The 17,597-nt window shown below is 40.0% G+C and overlaps 1 protein-coding gene across 7 annotated transcripts in view; it reads right to left on the reverse strand.

Moving 5' to 3' along the window:
- Positions 1-17,597, reverse strand: part of SWT1 (SWT1 RNA endoribonuclease homolog) — a 793,385-nt gene that overhangs the window by 536,175 nt on the left and 239,613 nt on the right. For 6 of the 7 annotated variants that reach the window (XM_069232008.1, XM_069232009.1, XM_069232010.1 and 3 more), the window contains 2 exons: positions 4,682-4,820; positions 1,756-1,854 (listed from right to left, as the gene is read on the reverse strand). In XM_069232008.1, coding sequence (XP_069088109.1) covers positions 1,756-1,854; positions 4,682-4,820 — 238 coding nt within the window. The remainder of the gene's footprint in view (positions 1-1,755; positions 1,855-4,681; positions 4,821-17,597) is intronic. The other variant, XM_069232014.1, reaches the window with a different exon arrangement.

A 17,597-nucleotide genomic window follows, 5' to 3' on the forward strand; every position in this document is an offset into this window, starting at 1 on the left:
TTTTGTGATTCCCAGTGGGTCGCACATAGACCTACTACATGAATATTAATGAGGTAGGTCTTGGTTTGCGACCCATGTGGGAATCGCTAAAATCACAGGGAAGGTGGCTGCTGGGGTCAGCAGACTACCATGGTTGTGATTGCTTTTCAAAAAAGTAATCTTTATTGTTTTTTGATGCAGCCTATTTTCCATAAACCAAAAAGGAATGTGTTAAAAAAAATATATATATGAAAAGTATTCTCTTTATTTTTTAAGAGCAGGCAGTGGTCTGTGGGACCACTGCCTGCTCTTAAAAAACGCTTTTACAAACATTCACAAAGAGGAAGGGGTCCCTTGGGACCCATTCCCATTTGCGAATGGGAAATCACCAACGAATGGGAAATCACCAACGTGAAGTTGGCAGTATACTGCAAATGTTGTGCGACCGCATTTCGTTTGCAAACCATTAACACATACCACTGCGATTCGGTATTAGGAAGGGAAGCTCTAAACACACATCTTCCTAATACTGATTCGCACACCTAATTTGCGATTCAGTAATAGGTTACTGAATCGCAAATAGAATTTACAAACGGGGAAATTCTGTTAATCCGCCGTTTCCAACCGGCAAAAAGGTTTGTACATGTGGCCCTTAGTTTTCAATCTTGCTGAACAATTCTCATTGGGCTCTTCCTGACAAAACCCACCTTTTGTCTAGCAAAATCGAGAGAGAACTTGTCACAAGATTCGAAGAACAATAGGGGGAGAGAGAGAGAGAATAAGAGTGGGAGTGAGTGAGAACGAGAGCATGGCAGGCAAAATACAAAGCGCAAGACACATAGCTGAAGACTGTGTGATACCCCACAGCCAGCATACTGACTACTAAAAGCAGTTAATGCCTTAAAAGTTGTCATTGTTTTTTACTAATTCGATTTCATTAAAAAAAAGAAAACTCAACATTAAAAAGCTTGCATAAACTTTAACCTTTTGCGTTTAAATTACAGCCCCTCCCAATGCTTTCCCTTCAAACGGTTTTAAACATCACAAAAATAGGAGGCAGCTTTTAAGACGGATGAACAGCGCACCAGGTCGTAGGTTAATCTTTTTTTCTTTTTTTTTTTTTTAAGAAGACACAGTGCTTAGTTTCTGTCAGTGGTTCCACGATGCTGGCCACTGCCACTTTTGTAGACTAGAAATGATTTTTTTATCATCAGACTTTAATGCCGAGCAGGAGAGAAAACTAGAAAGGAGGATTAAAAGAGATAGGAAAACAGTGACAAAGGGAAAAAGTAAGGCTGAAAGGGAACCTAAAAGAAAAATATAAATATATCTTAAGAAGAAAGAAGCTTGCAGGATAATTAAGTTAGAGATGGTGTACAGCAACACGTGCATTCAACAACTTTGGTGGCAACGCCTAAAAAACTTTGGGCCTCTCGATTTTTTTTTAGTTCACAAATCGAGCACTGAGGTGTATAAACCATACAACACAACAACATGTATGGGAGTTACTGCTGAGAGAACTAAGAATATGTGCATATCAAAAAGGGAGAAGGGGCTGGGACAGACGAGCGGGGAGAGGGAGACATTTTACTCTTGAATAATACATTGATGGCTGGAAAAGGCCAGCACCGACAAGATTTGTTATACAGTCCCCATCATCATAACTATAATTTTATTGATGGTCTTGAAAAGCCAGTACATATAGTAAGTATTTTAGCGATATCTGAGACGTTGTCTGCAATTTTCAATCGGTATGTGGAGATTAAACACATGTACCTGGAAGATACATTGTCTTCAAAGTCTTGATAAACTGAAGGTGCCCGATCATAATGTTGGTGTCAATGACGATCAGAAGGCTTGAGCAGGACGTGGTCTCTAAAAGAAAAAGAAAAAGAAAAAGAAAAAAAGAGAAAAAACAGAGTAAAATTCAAGGACCATATTAGCCGTGTGAATCAATCCTAGACTGTCATGGTCGTCATGAAAAAGAAGATCACCTCTGGTTCAGAATTCATCTTTAGGGAGAAAAAAATGGACTTTCAGGAAATGAGAGCTCATTTCAATCTATCTGTCTCTTCTGGCAATGCGGGTTTTTTGGGGAGAGATAAAAGATTAAATCAAGTGATTTTGCATCTGTGGAATTTTAGCTTGAAAAATTATTCATGGATTTTGGCTAGTTCGGTGCAATTATAATGAGGACTAATCAGTTTTGGCTGCACTCAGTTTCCTTCATGTTTGAAGAATGGAGAGACAACCAACTAGACAGTCCTTATCTTTTGCAGTAGTGATTTTCAGATAAAATTTTGTTATGCTGCAATACTAGCAAACACTGATGTCCTGATTAACAAGGAGGGTTTTTAAGTGGCTCTATGCACCTACTGTAAATGTATGTAGATTCCTGGAAGTACTAGTTAGTGTAATGATGAAGCACCGATCTGATAGAAAGGTGAACTGCTAGAGAGGTATAAACAGAAGTACAATGATTGTTTGATTTTTAGTTGGTTTAAAGGCCGCCAACAGGTCAGGTTGGACAAAGAGGCAGGTTCAACCTTATTTGTGATGTAGAATGCAGCATGTATTAACTTAAACTGTGGGTGTTTCAGTGCATTATTGTGGCTTGAAACTTGTTTTTAATTAATGAAATAGGCTGTTGACCTGTTCTTGGAATAGGATGATGTATACATGTTTATAATTAACTTTATGATAAATGTGAGGCAGGTAGATAATCGTAGTTGTAAGAGGATAGTTGTAGCTAGATACTCCATCTACCTGCAGATTTCTCATCTGTGAATATCCTCCATAGATCTGGGAAATGTTGTCCCTTGCTCTATTTCCTCAGTTGCACAAAGTGATGGTGGAAAGGCTCCACTCCTCTAACTGAGGTGCCTACAGAGAGCCAAACAAGCACTTCTATGTGATCTGACATCAACCCATATTCCTTTTTCTACACTCACTTTGAAGGTACGACAAAAAGAATAGAAAACTAACACAAAGTAAAGAAATCAAGCAGTGTATCTAATTTCCGGTTCAGGATCTAGCAACATTGGAAATGTATTATCCCAAGAACCAACGCAATTATCCTGCAGAAAGGAAAGATAAGCTGAGGTGAGGAATCTTCTGAAGGACAGAGTATTCTCCAGTAAGTACAAAGGTACCATTCAGAGGAACCAAAGGTCCGCTTAACTCATTCACAAATATACGGTAGTGATAGTATACATGAGTATCTCAATCCTCCTGCTTTAGAAAACCAATGAATAAAAGGATCATGGTGAACACGTCTTAACAAACACTGGCTGTTTACGGAGGTTGCTACAAACAGCAAGTGGTGGAAGCAGTGCCTTCAACAATCTCAGCTACTGACATTCGTTCGGGCCCCATTTCAGTCCAATGTTTTTCATCCACTATGCCACTGTAGACAAAGACTAGTGATTTGCAACTTAGCCTTGCACCAGCTACAGTAGGAACAATCCAGCCCCAACTGGCAGGGCAAGTGTTCTCCATATAGGAATACAAATGACGTTAGACCAGTGTTACCTGCTTAGGGTTTGTCAGTGATGTATGGGCTTGACCCCTTGGGCACGGTGAGGTTGGAACTCACGTCTTGATCTATTGTCTCGCTTGGGGTATCTACTGCAACAGATAACAAAACAAGGGAAGGACTGCTCGAATTAATCATATGTGTGGCAGCCTCTGTCTAGAGTGGTACAGTGGGGAAAAAAAAAAGCTGGAAAGAAATGCAACTCAGAGCAACTACAAGTGGCTGAGATCAATTCAAGAATTCCACCTATTACCTTTTTCTTTCCCTCACTGTTTAGACAGGGTGGCATGGACTAAAAAAAGACTACTAAACAGAAGCACAGAGTGCCGGCACCAGTAGAAATAATGATCAGCTGCCTGACGTGAGTTTGCTTTGCAAATACCAGTCCCTTACAAGATGGATGCTTCTGCAGAATGCATTTTACAGATCATGTTTTCAGCCACACAAGCAGCAGGACCTTAATGCAAGTTGCAGAAATGTCCACCAACAATCAGTAGTGTTCAGGCTCCTGTAACACTACAAAGTAGAAAATATTCAACTGCTTAAATTACACAAATCCTTTCCACCATGAACTACAACTTAGCCCGAATCATCTTGCAGATTGTTCTAAAAAAAGTAACCTAACAAACCAAAAAAGTAGAATTTAATTCAGATAGGGTGAGACAGAATGTCCTATTGAGCATGAGATATAAGAATCGGATAGGTGCCTGCTAATGGAGGTCATTTTACATTTTATGGTCGATGAGGAAAATTATTTAAGTATCATTTTTTTCGGGAAAGTGCCCAAGTACGCACTTCGAGTGGAAAAGATCATACAGCAAACTTTAGACCTTTGCATAAGTCCTGGTCATACTCAAAGAAATTCATTTGACAGAGAATGGAGGATTTGTTTGCTCTCATAGGTGAGGTGGAAGCCTGGCACCATAGATATCCAGACCAAAAATAACATTGGGTATCATTAACCAACATACACACTGACTGAACAGTTAAGTTTCAGACCTGCAGAAGAATACACGTTTCCTATAACTACTTTGCTACTTCACCTCCTTATGTCTAGACTTTGAAAGAAATGCTTATACAAAGCCTGAAAATTCTGAAAAACAAGGAAGGAAAGAATATTACAGAAAAGGTAAGCTTAAAAGAATTAATTTTGCCTCTATTTTTCACCATGTATACCAGGAAAATTGTGCACACTGTCTTCAGGAGAATCAATGTCCATGCTGGTCAGTTCCCCACATGTCTGCGCCACAGCCAAATCCAACTTTTTTTCACTTCGAGCAGTATGCAGCTCTTCCACTATCTGCATCTATGTCAATAGGGGAATAGTATTCAATTAAACACAACAGAGGTAGATTTAAACAATTTCAACTATATACAGATTATATAACAATATTGATGGCAGCAAAACATATCAAAATAAATGAGGATTGTCCCTTACAAAATATTCCAATTTACGCATCTGGCTAAACATTAGACAATAATTCATAACAGAAAGTATATGACAGAGGTGTGGAATTTAATTAAATGTCTACCTGTCCATGGGACAGGTTGCTTTTTAAATCTACATGTCCTGTAAAAACAATCTACTAGTCCCTTTTGTGCCATGTAGTGTGGCGACAAATTATAAAAGCAATCTCATTAAGTAAGAGCCCTGATCACGGCCTCTCTGATTCTGTCAGGGCTAATACTGTAGAAGGGCTTGAATACTAGCAATTTCAAGCACTACTACAGCAATTCCCTTATTTTGCCACATTTCTGCAGATCTACTTACTGGGGCTGGAGGAAGCAGTAAGTAATAGTTCCAGAGCTGGAATGCCTTTGAGTCTGTGCAAACCTACTAACTTGCATGTTTTAAGGATTTTCACCAGCTCCTCTTTAACCTTTTCCCATGTTAAGAAAGGTTGGAAATGTATTCCTGACAAGGGCAGAAGTAGAAGCTCTTCCAGGGTTGGGAAGAAAGTGGTTGGAGGGAAAGTGAAATTGTAAACACTCAATAGATTTTCGCATAAGCAAATCTAAACATGCTTATTTGCCTGTGTTAAAATACAGTTCACAAATATTTTCTAGGAGTACCATTTCCTGGTCTATTTCTGTAAATTCTTGTGAATTCATGAAAGCCACTAATTCAAAGGCCTATGCCATGGGTGCACTTTTGTGACGTTCTTTAAAAATTGGACCCCCTAATTAGGTCTGGCGTCAAAATTATATTTCTCCATTGGCTGGCTCTACTGAGAGTGATAGCATTCTGCTCTTCTACAAGGAGCATATTGGCACACCAAGTAGTTTTGTTCAGTGCCAGGAACTACTGTGGCAATGTGTACTTTTTGAGACCAAAAAACACATGTTTGCTTTTTACTAATGTTTGTTGCAATGGCAAGGGCATGGTAGCTCTCACAACAATAAGGTGTTACAAAAGACATGCACTGACCAAACCAAAAGACTGACAACCAATGTTAGATTGGTTGGTTTTGCCAGGGCTTGTTTATTTTCATGTTTCCATAATCTTGTTGAAAATGGTTACACTGATTTTCCATAAGAATTTTTTTTTGAAACACTAGCCTGCATCAACACATTTTTACTAAATTATGCTTCGAAGTAATAGTACCTAAAATTTCACAGTAAATCAGTAAAACGTTTTTTCCTGAACATTTTATTTTGAAAGCGAAGAATCATCAATCTCATATTGTTAAACTTTTCAAACGTGTGTACATTTTTTTTTTCACTCAAACCACTGTCAGTAGTGCAGTGTGACATAACAACATTCATTTAGAGTCCTCTCCCTAATAATAAAGGCTTTGCATTAATGAACCATAAATACAAGCTCGAACAGCATTAACATATGGACATAAATATTACCTCAACTGCAGACAGTTCCCTTCCCTGTAAATTGGCAGCCAAAGGGCTTGTGCTGCAGGGGGTTGGGGCCTACTTGGCCCAAGGACAACATAAATATGAAAACTTGTTGTCTGTGACCCCAACTAATATGCCCTGGGCGTCAGGCTATAGGAATTCCACACCCCTGATATGTATTACTTACCTTGGGATGGTTTAACCATGAAAATCCAAGTCAAATATCAACAGAACGGCAGTTCTTGAATTTCCACCACATGTAAGCAACACAATTAAATACACCTACATTTTTCCCTTTCACTTAAGTGTAATTAAGAAAATGCAGGTTTGAATGGCTACAACAGATCAGGTGCATTACAGAGTGAGTTCTAGGGAGATGGTCAATCGTCTTGGTTAAGGACAACTACAGTACACACCAGATACTACTGCTTGTTCTTTTCAGTTTTCTGTAGTGGTATGAAGTGCGTCCTTTATGAAAGAACACGGTTAAGCTCACTTTGCTAAATATGTGGCGGCAGCACAACTCTCCTTATGAGAGACACATCATATGAAATCATCTTAAATGAAAAGGCTGTGATATTCTATGTTTACTGGAGACATAACTAAGTTTGGAAGAATCAAGCTAAGATGAGCCATGGGTTGCACCTAAATTAATATATGACAGCTGCTAAGCCTAAAACTACACAGGCTTTGGACTCTTCTGCAAAAGGCATTCCTATTTCCATTCACAGGGGATACAACAACCATTATTTACAATATGCAATAGGTTAGGGCCAACAATAGGCTACACATTTTTCACTTCAGCTGTAAAGGGCAGAGAGTATTTGATGAAATGTATCCAAATTTGAGAGAATTGCTTAGACACATCCATCAGATGTTGTGGTGAGGGAAGGAGGGACTCAGAGCAAACACCTTCAGGAAAACAACAAGTTATTGAAGACATGGTACGCCTGGATACACACCAATTGCACTACCCAGAAGACAAAAACTATGCCTTTTACCGTATGCAATTTATATCCAGATTGAAAGAATATCCACAGTGCCCACTTAGCCAAACACCATAGGTTGTCTTTCAGGCAACACACCCATTGACTTGCTACTGAGAATGAAGGTTGACAAGGTGGCCAAAAATCTATAGATGGTCTTTTTGTTTTATGTTTACATTAAGGTATTACACAGCAATCTCCAACCAGGGTTCAGTTCTACTCTTTGTGTTCTTTTATGTCACTAAACATGCCGCTTTGGTTGGTAGCCTGACCAAATCTGACTGCCACACCTACGAACTTTGGCTTTTATATCTGTCTTGATACTTTGTTATCAATCTTATATACAACACAACAGTTAAAAGTACTATTTTATATATACCCTTGCATTATTTCTTACTAGGCCTAAAGGCTACCAAGCATACCTTAAGTTGCTGCAAACCTAAAAGTACCATAAAGTTCTCATATTTTACAACCATCACCCACTACAGAACATTGCAACATCATACAAAAACACTTTCCACTGTCACATGAACATATTGAGCAGTTATGTTTTCTTGTGGTGAATTTTGCCCATCAGTCTAACGATACTACATGTTCAAATGAGCAAATTAGTCAATCTCATGGTGGTGAAGACCTGATTTTTTGGATGGTATGCTGTTGCCCACTGCTTTGTCTTCAGTGTGTAGGAGTGTAGAAACCATTAGTGACTTTTCGTAGGGGGAGGTCCTTAAAGGAGGACTTGAGCCAAAATATGGTTACAAGTAATCGGATGGAAGGAAAGTTGTCTGACAGTCCATCAGGTTTTTACTGCTGTAAAAGATGTAAAGCGTGTAAATACAGCAGAAATTGTGAGAAAGTGGAGTGTGACAGTGGTAAGTGGATTTCATCAAATCAAGGGGCACTTTAGTTGCAATACAGATTTTTGTGTTTATGGCCTTCAATGCCCGTGTAGGAAATGGTATGTTGGTAGTACCATACACAGGGCCAAAAAAAAGAGTATTAAAACATATAAGGAAGGGCGATTCACAATGGTGATCGGAATTACCCTGTGGCAAGACACTTTCATACAAGTCATAAAGGGGACGAGAAGTTGCTTAGCTTTGTGGTTCTAGATCAGGTTAATCAAAATATACGTGGTGGTAACAGGGAGAAACAATTGAGAATTTTGGAATCCAAATTAATTATCAAACTCAATACATTGAATCCGGTTGGGTTGAACTCCAGTGAAGAATTAAATGTACATTTGGGTTGAATTGAGGTGAAAGATATAGGTAATTGTAGTTTGTAACCTCTAGTATGCATGTATAAGAGACAATTTTTTTTTTTTTTACATTTAGGGTCATCTGTTTTTTTGTGGGTTTGGTTTGTTTTAATGGTTGTTAGTAATAAGGTGGGTCACTCTAGAGTATTAGACGTATGACACATTGGGGAGGGGACGGGCACATATTATAAATTAGTAATTGATCATAAATTACTGCTGTCATTGCCACAACGTTACCTGCATATAAGGAGATGTGCACTTGCATTCAATATGTGAAGGATCTGTAAAACTGTGCAAATTTGATATAATGTTTTTAAAAAATGTAATAGATTGGTTATATATGAAGGTAATTTGATATTGATAAAATGTGGTATTCAGCATGTCACAAATATGAATTAGTGGCAAAGATTAAGATGTATCATGATTGAAATGCCTTAGTAAGTCCTACTCTCCAAAATGGCGCTCTGGAAAGACAGAGAATGTAATGGTGGTATGTTGTATATTGTAGTGGTAGTCCTTTATTTGTTTTTGTGTCTGTGTTTATATGTGTAGGTTGATTGAACAAACCATTTCACACGTGAACAACGCTACGGCTGAAATACGTTGTGTAGTGGTATTCGTTTTATAAAAATATAGAATTTTGACTATAAATTGTTGTCCGATATATATATATATATATATATGGAAAATGTCACTTACCCAGTGTACATCTGTTCGTGGCATGTTGTGCTGCAAATTCACATGCTATGCATATCCATTCCGACATCTAGTGTTGGGCTCGGAGTGTAACAAGTTGTTTTTCTTCGAAGAACTCTTTTGGAGTCACGGGATCGAGTGACTCCTCTTCTCGGTTCCATTGCGCATGGTCATCGACTCCATTGTTACATTGTTTTCCCGCAGAGGGTGAAGAAAGGAGTGATAGAGTATATAAGAGAAAAGAGATGTCCATGCCAATGTAAATGCATATACATATGTACAAATGTTTTAACTTAAACGACTACAGGCTTCCGGGGGGGAAGGGAGGGTGTATGTGAATCTGCAGCACAACATGCCACGGACAGATGTACACTGGGTAAGTGGCATTTTCCGTTTGATGGCATGTGTAGCTGCAGATACACATGCCATGCATAGACTACAAAGCAGTTAGTCCTCCCAAAAAAGCGGTGGCTAGCCTGTAGGAGTTGAAGTTGTTGGAAATAATGTTCTTAGGACAGGTTGTCCTACAGTGGCTTGTTGTTGTGAGAAAACAACACAGTAGTGTTTAATAAATGTATGAGGGGTTGACCATGTAGCTGCTTTACATATATTAGCCATTGGTATGTTTCCTAAAAAAGCCATTGTTGCACCTTTCTTTCTTGTAGAATGTGCTTTAGGAGTAACTAAAAGTTGTCTTTTTGCTTTAGATATAACATATTTGTATACATCTAACAATCCATATTGCTAAACATTGTTTTGGTATAGGATTGCCTGTATGTGGTTGTTGGAAAGCTACAAAAAGGTGTTTTGTTTTCCTAAACTGTTTTGTTCTGTCTATGTAATACATAAGAGCTCTTTTGAGATCTAGGGTATGAAGAGCTGTTTCTGCCACAGAATCTGGCTGTGGAAAGAAGACTGGCAATTCCACTGTTTGATTGATGTGAAAAAGAGATACTACTTTTGGTAGAAATTTTGGATTTGTTCTTAGTACACCCTTATGTTTGTGTACTTGGAAATAAGGTTCTTCAAGAGTGAATGCTTGTATTTTACTAACTCTGCTTAAATAAGTAATAGCCACAAGGAAGGCAACCTTCCATGTTAGAAATTGAATTTGGCAAGAGTGCATGGGTTCAAAAGGTGGTCCCATAAGTCTTGTAAGTACAATATTTAAATTCCATGATGGAACTGGTGGTGTTCTTGGTGGAATGATGCGTTTTAACCCCTCCATGAAGGCTTTAACAACAGGAACTCTGAATAAAGAACTATGTTGAATAGTTTGTAAATATGCAGATATTGCAGTAAGATGTATTTTTATGGAGGAAAAGGCCAAATTGGATTTTTGTAAATGCAGTAAGTAACATACAATATCTTGTATTGATGCTGTAAGTGGATCTATGGTTTTAGATTGACAATAGTAGACAAATCTTTTCCACTTGTTTGCGTAGCACTGTCTAGTAGTGGGTTTTCGTGCTTGTTTAATGACTTCCATACATTCAGATGGAAGTTTTAAGTATCCAAATTCTATGACTTCAGGAGCCAAATCGCTAAATTGAGAGCATTGGGGTTTGGATGCCTGATTTTACCTTTGTTTTGTGTTAACAAATCTGGTCTGTTTGAGAGTTTGGAGTGAGGAAATACAGATAGGTCTAGTAGTGTCATGTACCAGGGATGACGTGCCCATGTTGGTGCTATGAGTATCATGTTGAGTGACGTTTGACGCAATTTGTTGACCAGAAATGGAAGGAGAGGGGGAAAAGCGTGAGCAAATATCCCTGACCAATTGACCCATAGAGCATTGCCCCTGGATAGGGGAGGTGGGTGCCTGGATGTGAAGTTTTGGCATTTTGTGTTTTCACTTGTTGCGAATAGATCTAGTCTGGTGTTCCCCACTTTTGAAAGTACTTTTGAAGTACTTGGGGTTGAATCTCCCATCCGTGTGTTTGTTGGTGATTTCTGCCGAGGACATATGCCGACTGATTGTCTATACCTGGAATGTACTGTGCTATTAGGTGAATTTGATTGTGAATTACCCATTTACAAATTGTTTGGGCTAGAAGGGACAGTTGAGATGAATGTGTCTCTCCCTGTTTGTTGAGATAATACATGGTTGTCATGTTGTCTGTCTTTATAAGAACATTCTTCTGTTTGGGAAGAGGCTGAAATGCTTTTAGGGCAACGAATACAGCTAATAACTGTAAGTGGTATATGTGTAGCTGTTTCTGTTTGACATTCCATTGCCCTTGAATGGTGTGATTGTTTAGGTGAGCTCCCCAACCAATCATTGATGCATCTGTTGTGATTATGGTCTGAGGCACAGGGTCTTGAAACAACCGCCCTTTTATTAAATTTCTGCGATTCCACCATTGAAGGGACATATTTGTTAGGCGGTCCATCAACACTAGATCTTGAACTTGACTGTGTGTCTGTGACCATTGTTGTGCACGGCACTGTTGTAAGGGCCTCATGTTTAATCTTGCATGTGGGACTATTGGTATGCAAGATGCCATCATTCCTAATATCTTCATGACAAATGTTACAGTATATTGTTGATCTGGCTGTATAAGTGGAATTAGATTTTGGAAAGCTTGTATCCTTTTTGTATTTGGATACGCTAGAGCTAGTTGAATATTTGGGATAGCACCTAAATACGGTTGTACTTGTGCTGGTTGAAGGTGTGACTTTTGGTAGTTTATAGAAAATCCTAGTATGTGCAGAGTTCCTATCACGTAATGTGTATGTTTTTGGCATTGCGTACGATTGTTTGATTTTATTAGCCAATCGTTTAGATATGGAAAGACATGGATGTGTTGTCTTCTTAAGTATGCTGCTTCTACTGCTAGACACTTTGTGAACACCCTTGGAGCTGTTGTTATGCCGAAAGATAACACTTTGAACTGGTAGTGTTTTACTTGTATGACAAACCTGAGGTATTTTCTGTGAGCTGGGTGGATGGGTATGTGGAAATACGCATCTTTGGGGTCTAGGGCTGTCATAAAATCTTGTTTTTGTAGCAGTGGGATAACATCTTGCAGAGTTACTATGTAAAAATGTTCTGATAAGATGTAAAAATTGAGAGGCCTGAGGTCTAATATTGGCCTGAGGGTGCCATTTTTTGGGGGTATTAGGAAGTATAGTGAGTATACTTCTGTTCCCTGTTGAGACTGTGGAACTAATTCTATTGCTTGTTTTAGTAGTAGAGATTGAAGCTCTCGTTGTAACAGAACTGTATGTTCTGGGGATAACTTGTGATATCTTGGTGGAATATTTGGCGGGGTGTTTATCAATTCTAGGCAATAGCCTTTGCAGATAATTGGTAATACCAAGTTGTCTGTAGTGATATTTTGCCAATGTGAGTGGAAATGCTGTAGTCTTCCCCCCCAAAGGAGATGTGTAGAGTGGAAGGGAGGGAAGGAAGTCACTGCTTTGGTTGTTTAGAGGTTTGGAATTTACCTCTATTTCTAGAGTATTGGCCTCTGTATGTTCCTATAAGCTCACCTCGCTGGTACTGGGTTTGATATGGTTGTTTTGTTTGTGAGGTAGAAGCCTCGGAGGATTGTGCTCTAAAACCTCCTTGAAACTGAGGCTTACGAAATTACCCCCTATATTATATATAATTTAGATGCAGAATTACATTGTGCACATATAGGGGACACAATGGAAATCTGTTAGTACTGGATCAGGCTGTGATGACGAGATATTGAATCTGGATGTCTCCTCGTCCAGTTATAACCAATTATTCGAACATGTGTTTGATTAATTATAACTTGTGATTCCTGCCTAACATTCATTTCAGTTACACCCTCTGTGAAACATGAAAGTGAGGGGTGTTAATGTGATGCCATGACAATGTGAAATGCAATATACATATGGAGAAATAGTAGAAATAAGTGTAGTAAGTATTCTCACGTGTGTGCATTAAGGTGCTGTCATTTTTACACTTTGTTGGTAATATTAAGTAGTTGTCCTTGGAAATTATTCCCCTTTCACCTTATTTAACCCCTTCGATGTCGTGGACAAGCTGGTCTCGTCATCGGCTGCATTGTTGCTGTGCAGAGGGAGAGACCAGCTCATCCTGCACCTGGCCCACTGGGCGAGCGCTAGCACTGCCACCTGTGACCCACCCCACCCCCCCAGGTGATGTCAGAGGCCGCCCCCATCGCACAGGAACCACAGCTTCCAGCACGATCGGAAGATAAATGCTTTTTTTTCTCTTCAGATAGGGGAATGGGAGAGATTGGAGAGGCATGAAAGGAAAGGCTTTTCCTTTCATGTATCTCTGAGCATGAAATGCCCACTATGCACCAGGGATTTTTTTTTATATAAACAACGAAGGGGAGCGACCCCTTGAGCAAAGGTCGCTCCCCTGAGGGGCATTTTTTCATGACCTTTTGTGCCCCCCTTGGTCTATTTTAATTAGGCCTGTTGGGGGCAGAATCCACTAGGCAACAGGGAGATATTTATATATATATTTTTTTAAAGATTTTAAGGCATTTCTGCCCCCATCGGCCTATTTCTGTTAGGCCCAAGGGGGGCAGAAACTACTTATGCACCAGGGATTGGTGTGTGTGTGTTGTTTGGGGGGGGGGGGGGGCAGCCCCTTGGGCAAGGGTCGCTCCCCATGAGGGCATATTACTGTTAGCGATTTCTGCCCCCCTTGGGGGCAGATCGGTCTATGTTTGTAAGGCCCATCTAGACACCAGGGAATATGAATATATATATATATATATATATATATATATATATATATATATATATATATATATATATATATATATATATATATTTTTTTTTTTTAAAGAGTGTGGAAGTATGGCCATACCCCCACCCCAAATAAATGGGGACAAAGTTGTTCTGCCCACCAGTGGGCAGATGGGGCAATTACCCTGACCCACTCCCTGGGGGGGCAGAAAGCCTACCAGATGCCAGGGAATTAAAAAAAAAAAGAAAAATAGTGGGGTAGTGGCTACCAACCAGTATAGGCATGGTTATGCTTCCACTGCAACTGAAGCCAGTAACATTCTTTCAGCTCTCTCCCCTGCACACTAAAAGATCTTATCCCTAAGGCAAGCAAGAGGACATTTTGATTATTATGGGTTTTGATTTTATATTTGGGCCATGAGAGCTTGGCTAACTCTCAAAATTGTCCCACTTGGAAGGGTGAGGGCTGCACTTTTTAGACTTTGGGATGCTGCCATCTGAAAAAATCTACGAGATCTAGACACATCTGAAAACTAAACATCTGGGTGAGTCCAGGGAACCCGGCACCATTTTTTTACCCAAAATACCAAGCAACCCTCCAAATGCGCTTGAAATCACACATTTTCCGCACATTTTTCTAATGGAACCTTATGGAATGTGCAGGAGACCACAAACTTCCTCCCACCCGGCACTGTTGCATCTATAACGATAAAAATTCTGCCCCACTTCTCAGCCTACATTTTTTTTTACACTGCCCTTCTGAACCCGCTTTGGTTCCCTCTCAATTTCGACATGTTTTTGGCTCCTCCCTGTCACAGGCACTTGGCCCACCTACACAAGTGAGGTATCATTTTTATTGGTAGACTGAGGGGAACGCTGGGTAGTAGGAAATTTGTATCAGTGCAGTGATCGCACACAGAAATGTGGGGAAAATTTGATTTTTTTATTTAGCTAAATTAGAGGTGCGCCGAGGATTCTGGGTAAGAAAACATTGGGGGATCCACGCAAGTCACACCTCCCTGGACTCCCTCGGGTGTCTAGTTTACAGAAATGTCTGGGTTTGGTAGGTTTCCCTAGATGGCGGCTAAGCCCAGGACCAAAAATGCAGGTGTCCCCCCTGCAAATACAGGTAGTTTTGTAATTCATCATTTTGAAGAATGCTGGGTGGAAGGAAATTTGTGGCTCCTCTCAGATTCAGAACTTTCCATCACTGAAATATGAGGAAAAAGTGATTTTTTTTGCTAAATTTTTATACTTTCAAAAGATTCTGGGTAACAGAACTTCGGGAGAGCGCCACAAGCTACCCCATCCTGAGTTCCCCCCAGGTGTCAAGTTTTAAAAAATGCACAGGTTTGGTAGGTTTTCCTAGGTGCCATAAAATTGCATAGAAATGGAGTTGTGCACAGTGCATATTACTGTGAAAATTGCCAAAAGAGAATTGAAACTTATTGCTCAATATATGCCAGAAGTCATGCACTTTAATATCCAGAGGAATGTGGATAACAGAACCTGGTAAGAGCGCCACAAGCTACCCCATCCTGGGTTCCCCTAGGTGTCTAGTTTTCAAAAATGCACAGGTATGGTAGGTTTTCCTAGGTGCCGGCTGAGCTAGAGGCCAAAATCTACAGCTAGACACTTTCCAAAAAACACATCAGTTTTCAATGTAAAAATGTGATGTGCCTATGTTGCGTTTTGAGGCGTTTTCTGTCGCGGGCACTAGGCCTTCCAACAGGACTAAGGTACCATTTTTATCTGGAGACTTGGGGGAATGCTGGGTGGAAGGAAGTTTGTGGTTCCTCTCAGACTCCAGAACTCTGCAGCACCGAAATGGGAGGGAAAATTGTTTTTTAGACACATTTTGAGGTTTGCAAAGGATTCTGGGTGCCAGAACCTGATGAGAGCCCCACAAGGCACCCCATTCTGAATTCCCCTAGATATCTAGTTTTCTAAAATGTATAGGTTTGCTAGGTTTCCCTAGGTGCAGGCTGAGCTAGAGGCCGAAATCCACAGCTGGGCACTTTGCAAAAAACAGGTCAGTTTTCTTCGGGGAAAAAGTGAGGTTTCCACATTGTGTTTTGGGGCGTTTCCTGTCCCGGCACAAGGCCTACCCACACAGGTGAGGTACAATTTTTTTATCGGGAGACTTGGGGGAATGCTGGGTACAAGGAAATTTGTGACTCCTCTCAGATTCCAGAATTTTGCAGCACCGGAATGTGAGGAAAAGGTGTTTTTTGCCAAATTTTGAGGTTTGCAAAGGATTCTGGGTAGGAGAAACTGGTGAGAGTGCCACAAGTTACCCCATCCTGGGTTCCCCTATGTGTCTAGTTTTCAGAAATGCCCAGGTTTGCTAGGTTTCCCTAGGTGCCGGCTGAGCTAAAGGCCAAAATCTACAGCTAGGCACTTTCCAAAAAACATGTAAGCTTTCAATGTAAAAATGTGATGTGTCCATGTTTTTTTGGGGGCGTTTCCTGTCTCGGGCACTAGACCCACCCACACAAGTGAGGTACCATTTTTCCTGGGAGTCTTAGGGGAACACGAAATAGAAGAACAAGTGTTATTGCCCCTTGTCTTTCTCTACATTTTTTCCTTCCAAATGTAAGACAGTGTGTAAGAAAGAAGTGTATTTGAGAATACCCTGTAATTCACATGCTTGTATGGGGACCCCGGAATTCAGAGATGTGCAAATAACCACTGCTTCTCAACACCTTATCTTGTGTTCATTTTGGAAATACAAAGGTTTCCTTGATACCTATTTTTCACTCCTTATATTTCAGCAAATGAATTCCTGTATATCCAGTATACAATGAAAACCCAATGCAAGGTGCAGCTCATTTATTGGCTCTGGGTACCTAGGGTTCTTGATGAACCTACACGCCCTATATATCCCTCGCAACCAGAAGAGTCCAGCAGACGTAGCAGTATATTGCTTTAAAAAATCTGCAATAGCAGGAAAAAGTTACAGAAGAAAATGTGGACAGAACTGGCTATTTTTTCAGCTCAATTTCAATTTTTATTTTTTATTTCAGCTGTTATTTTCTGTAGGAAAACCTTGCAGGATCTACCTAAATGACCCCTTGCTGAATTCAGATTTTTGTCTACTTTTCAGAAATAGTTAGCTGTCCGGGATCCACCATTGGTTTCACACCCATTTCTGTCACTAACTGGAAGGAGGATGAAAGCACAAAAAAATATTAAAAATGGGGTATGTCCCAGTAAAATGCCAAAATTGTGTTGAAAAATGTAGTTTTCTGATTAAAGTCTGCCTGTTCCCGAAAGCTGGGAAGATGGTGAGTTTAGTACTGCAAACCCTTTGTTGATGCCATTTACAGGGGAAGAAAACCACACCCTTTATTCTGCAGCCTTTTCCCATTTTTCTGAATAACAAAAACAAATTTTAGCTGTATTTTGGCCAATTTCTTGGTCTCCTCCAGGGGAACCCACTAACTCTGGGTACCTTTGAATCCCTAGGATGTTGGAAAAGGAGGACACAAATTCGGTGTGGATGGCTTATGTGGACAAAAAAGTTATGAGGACCTAGGCGCAAACTACCCCAAATAGCCAAAAAAAGGCTTGGCACAGGAAGTGGAAAAGG

The sequence above is a fragment of the Pleurodeles waltl genome, chromosome 4_2 (genome assembly GCF_031143425.1).
Source record: "Pleurodeles waltl isolate 20211129_DDA chromosome 4_2, aPleWal1.hap1.20221129, whole genome shotgun sequence".
NCBI lineage: Eukaryota > Metazoa > Chordata > Amphibia > Caudata > Salamandridae > Pleurodeles > Pleurodeles waltl.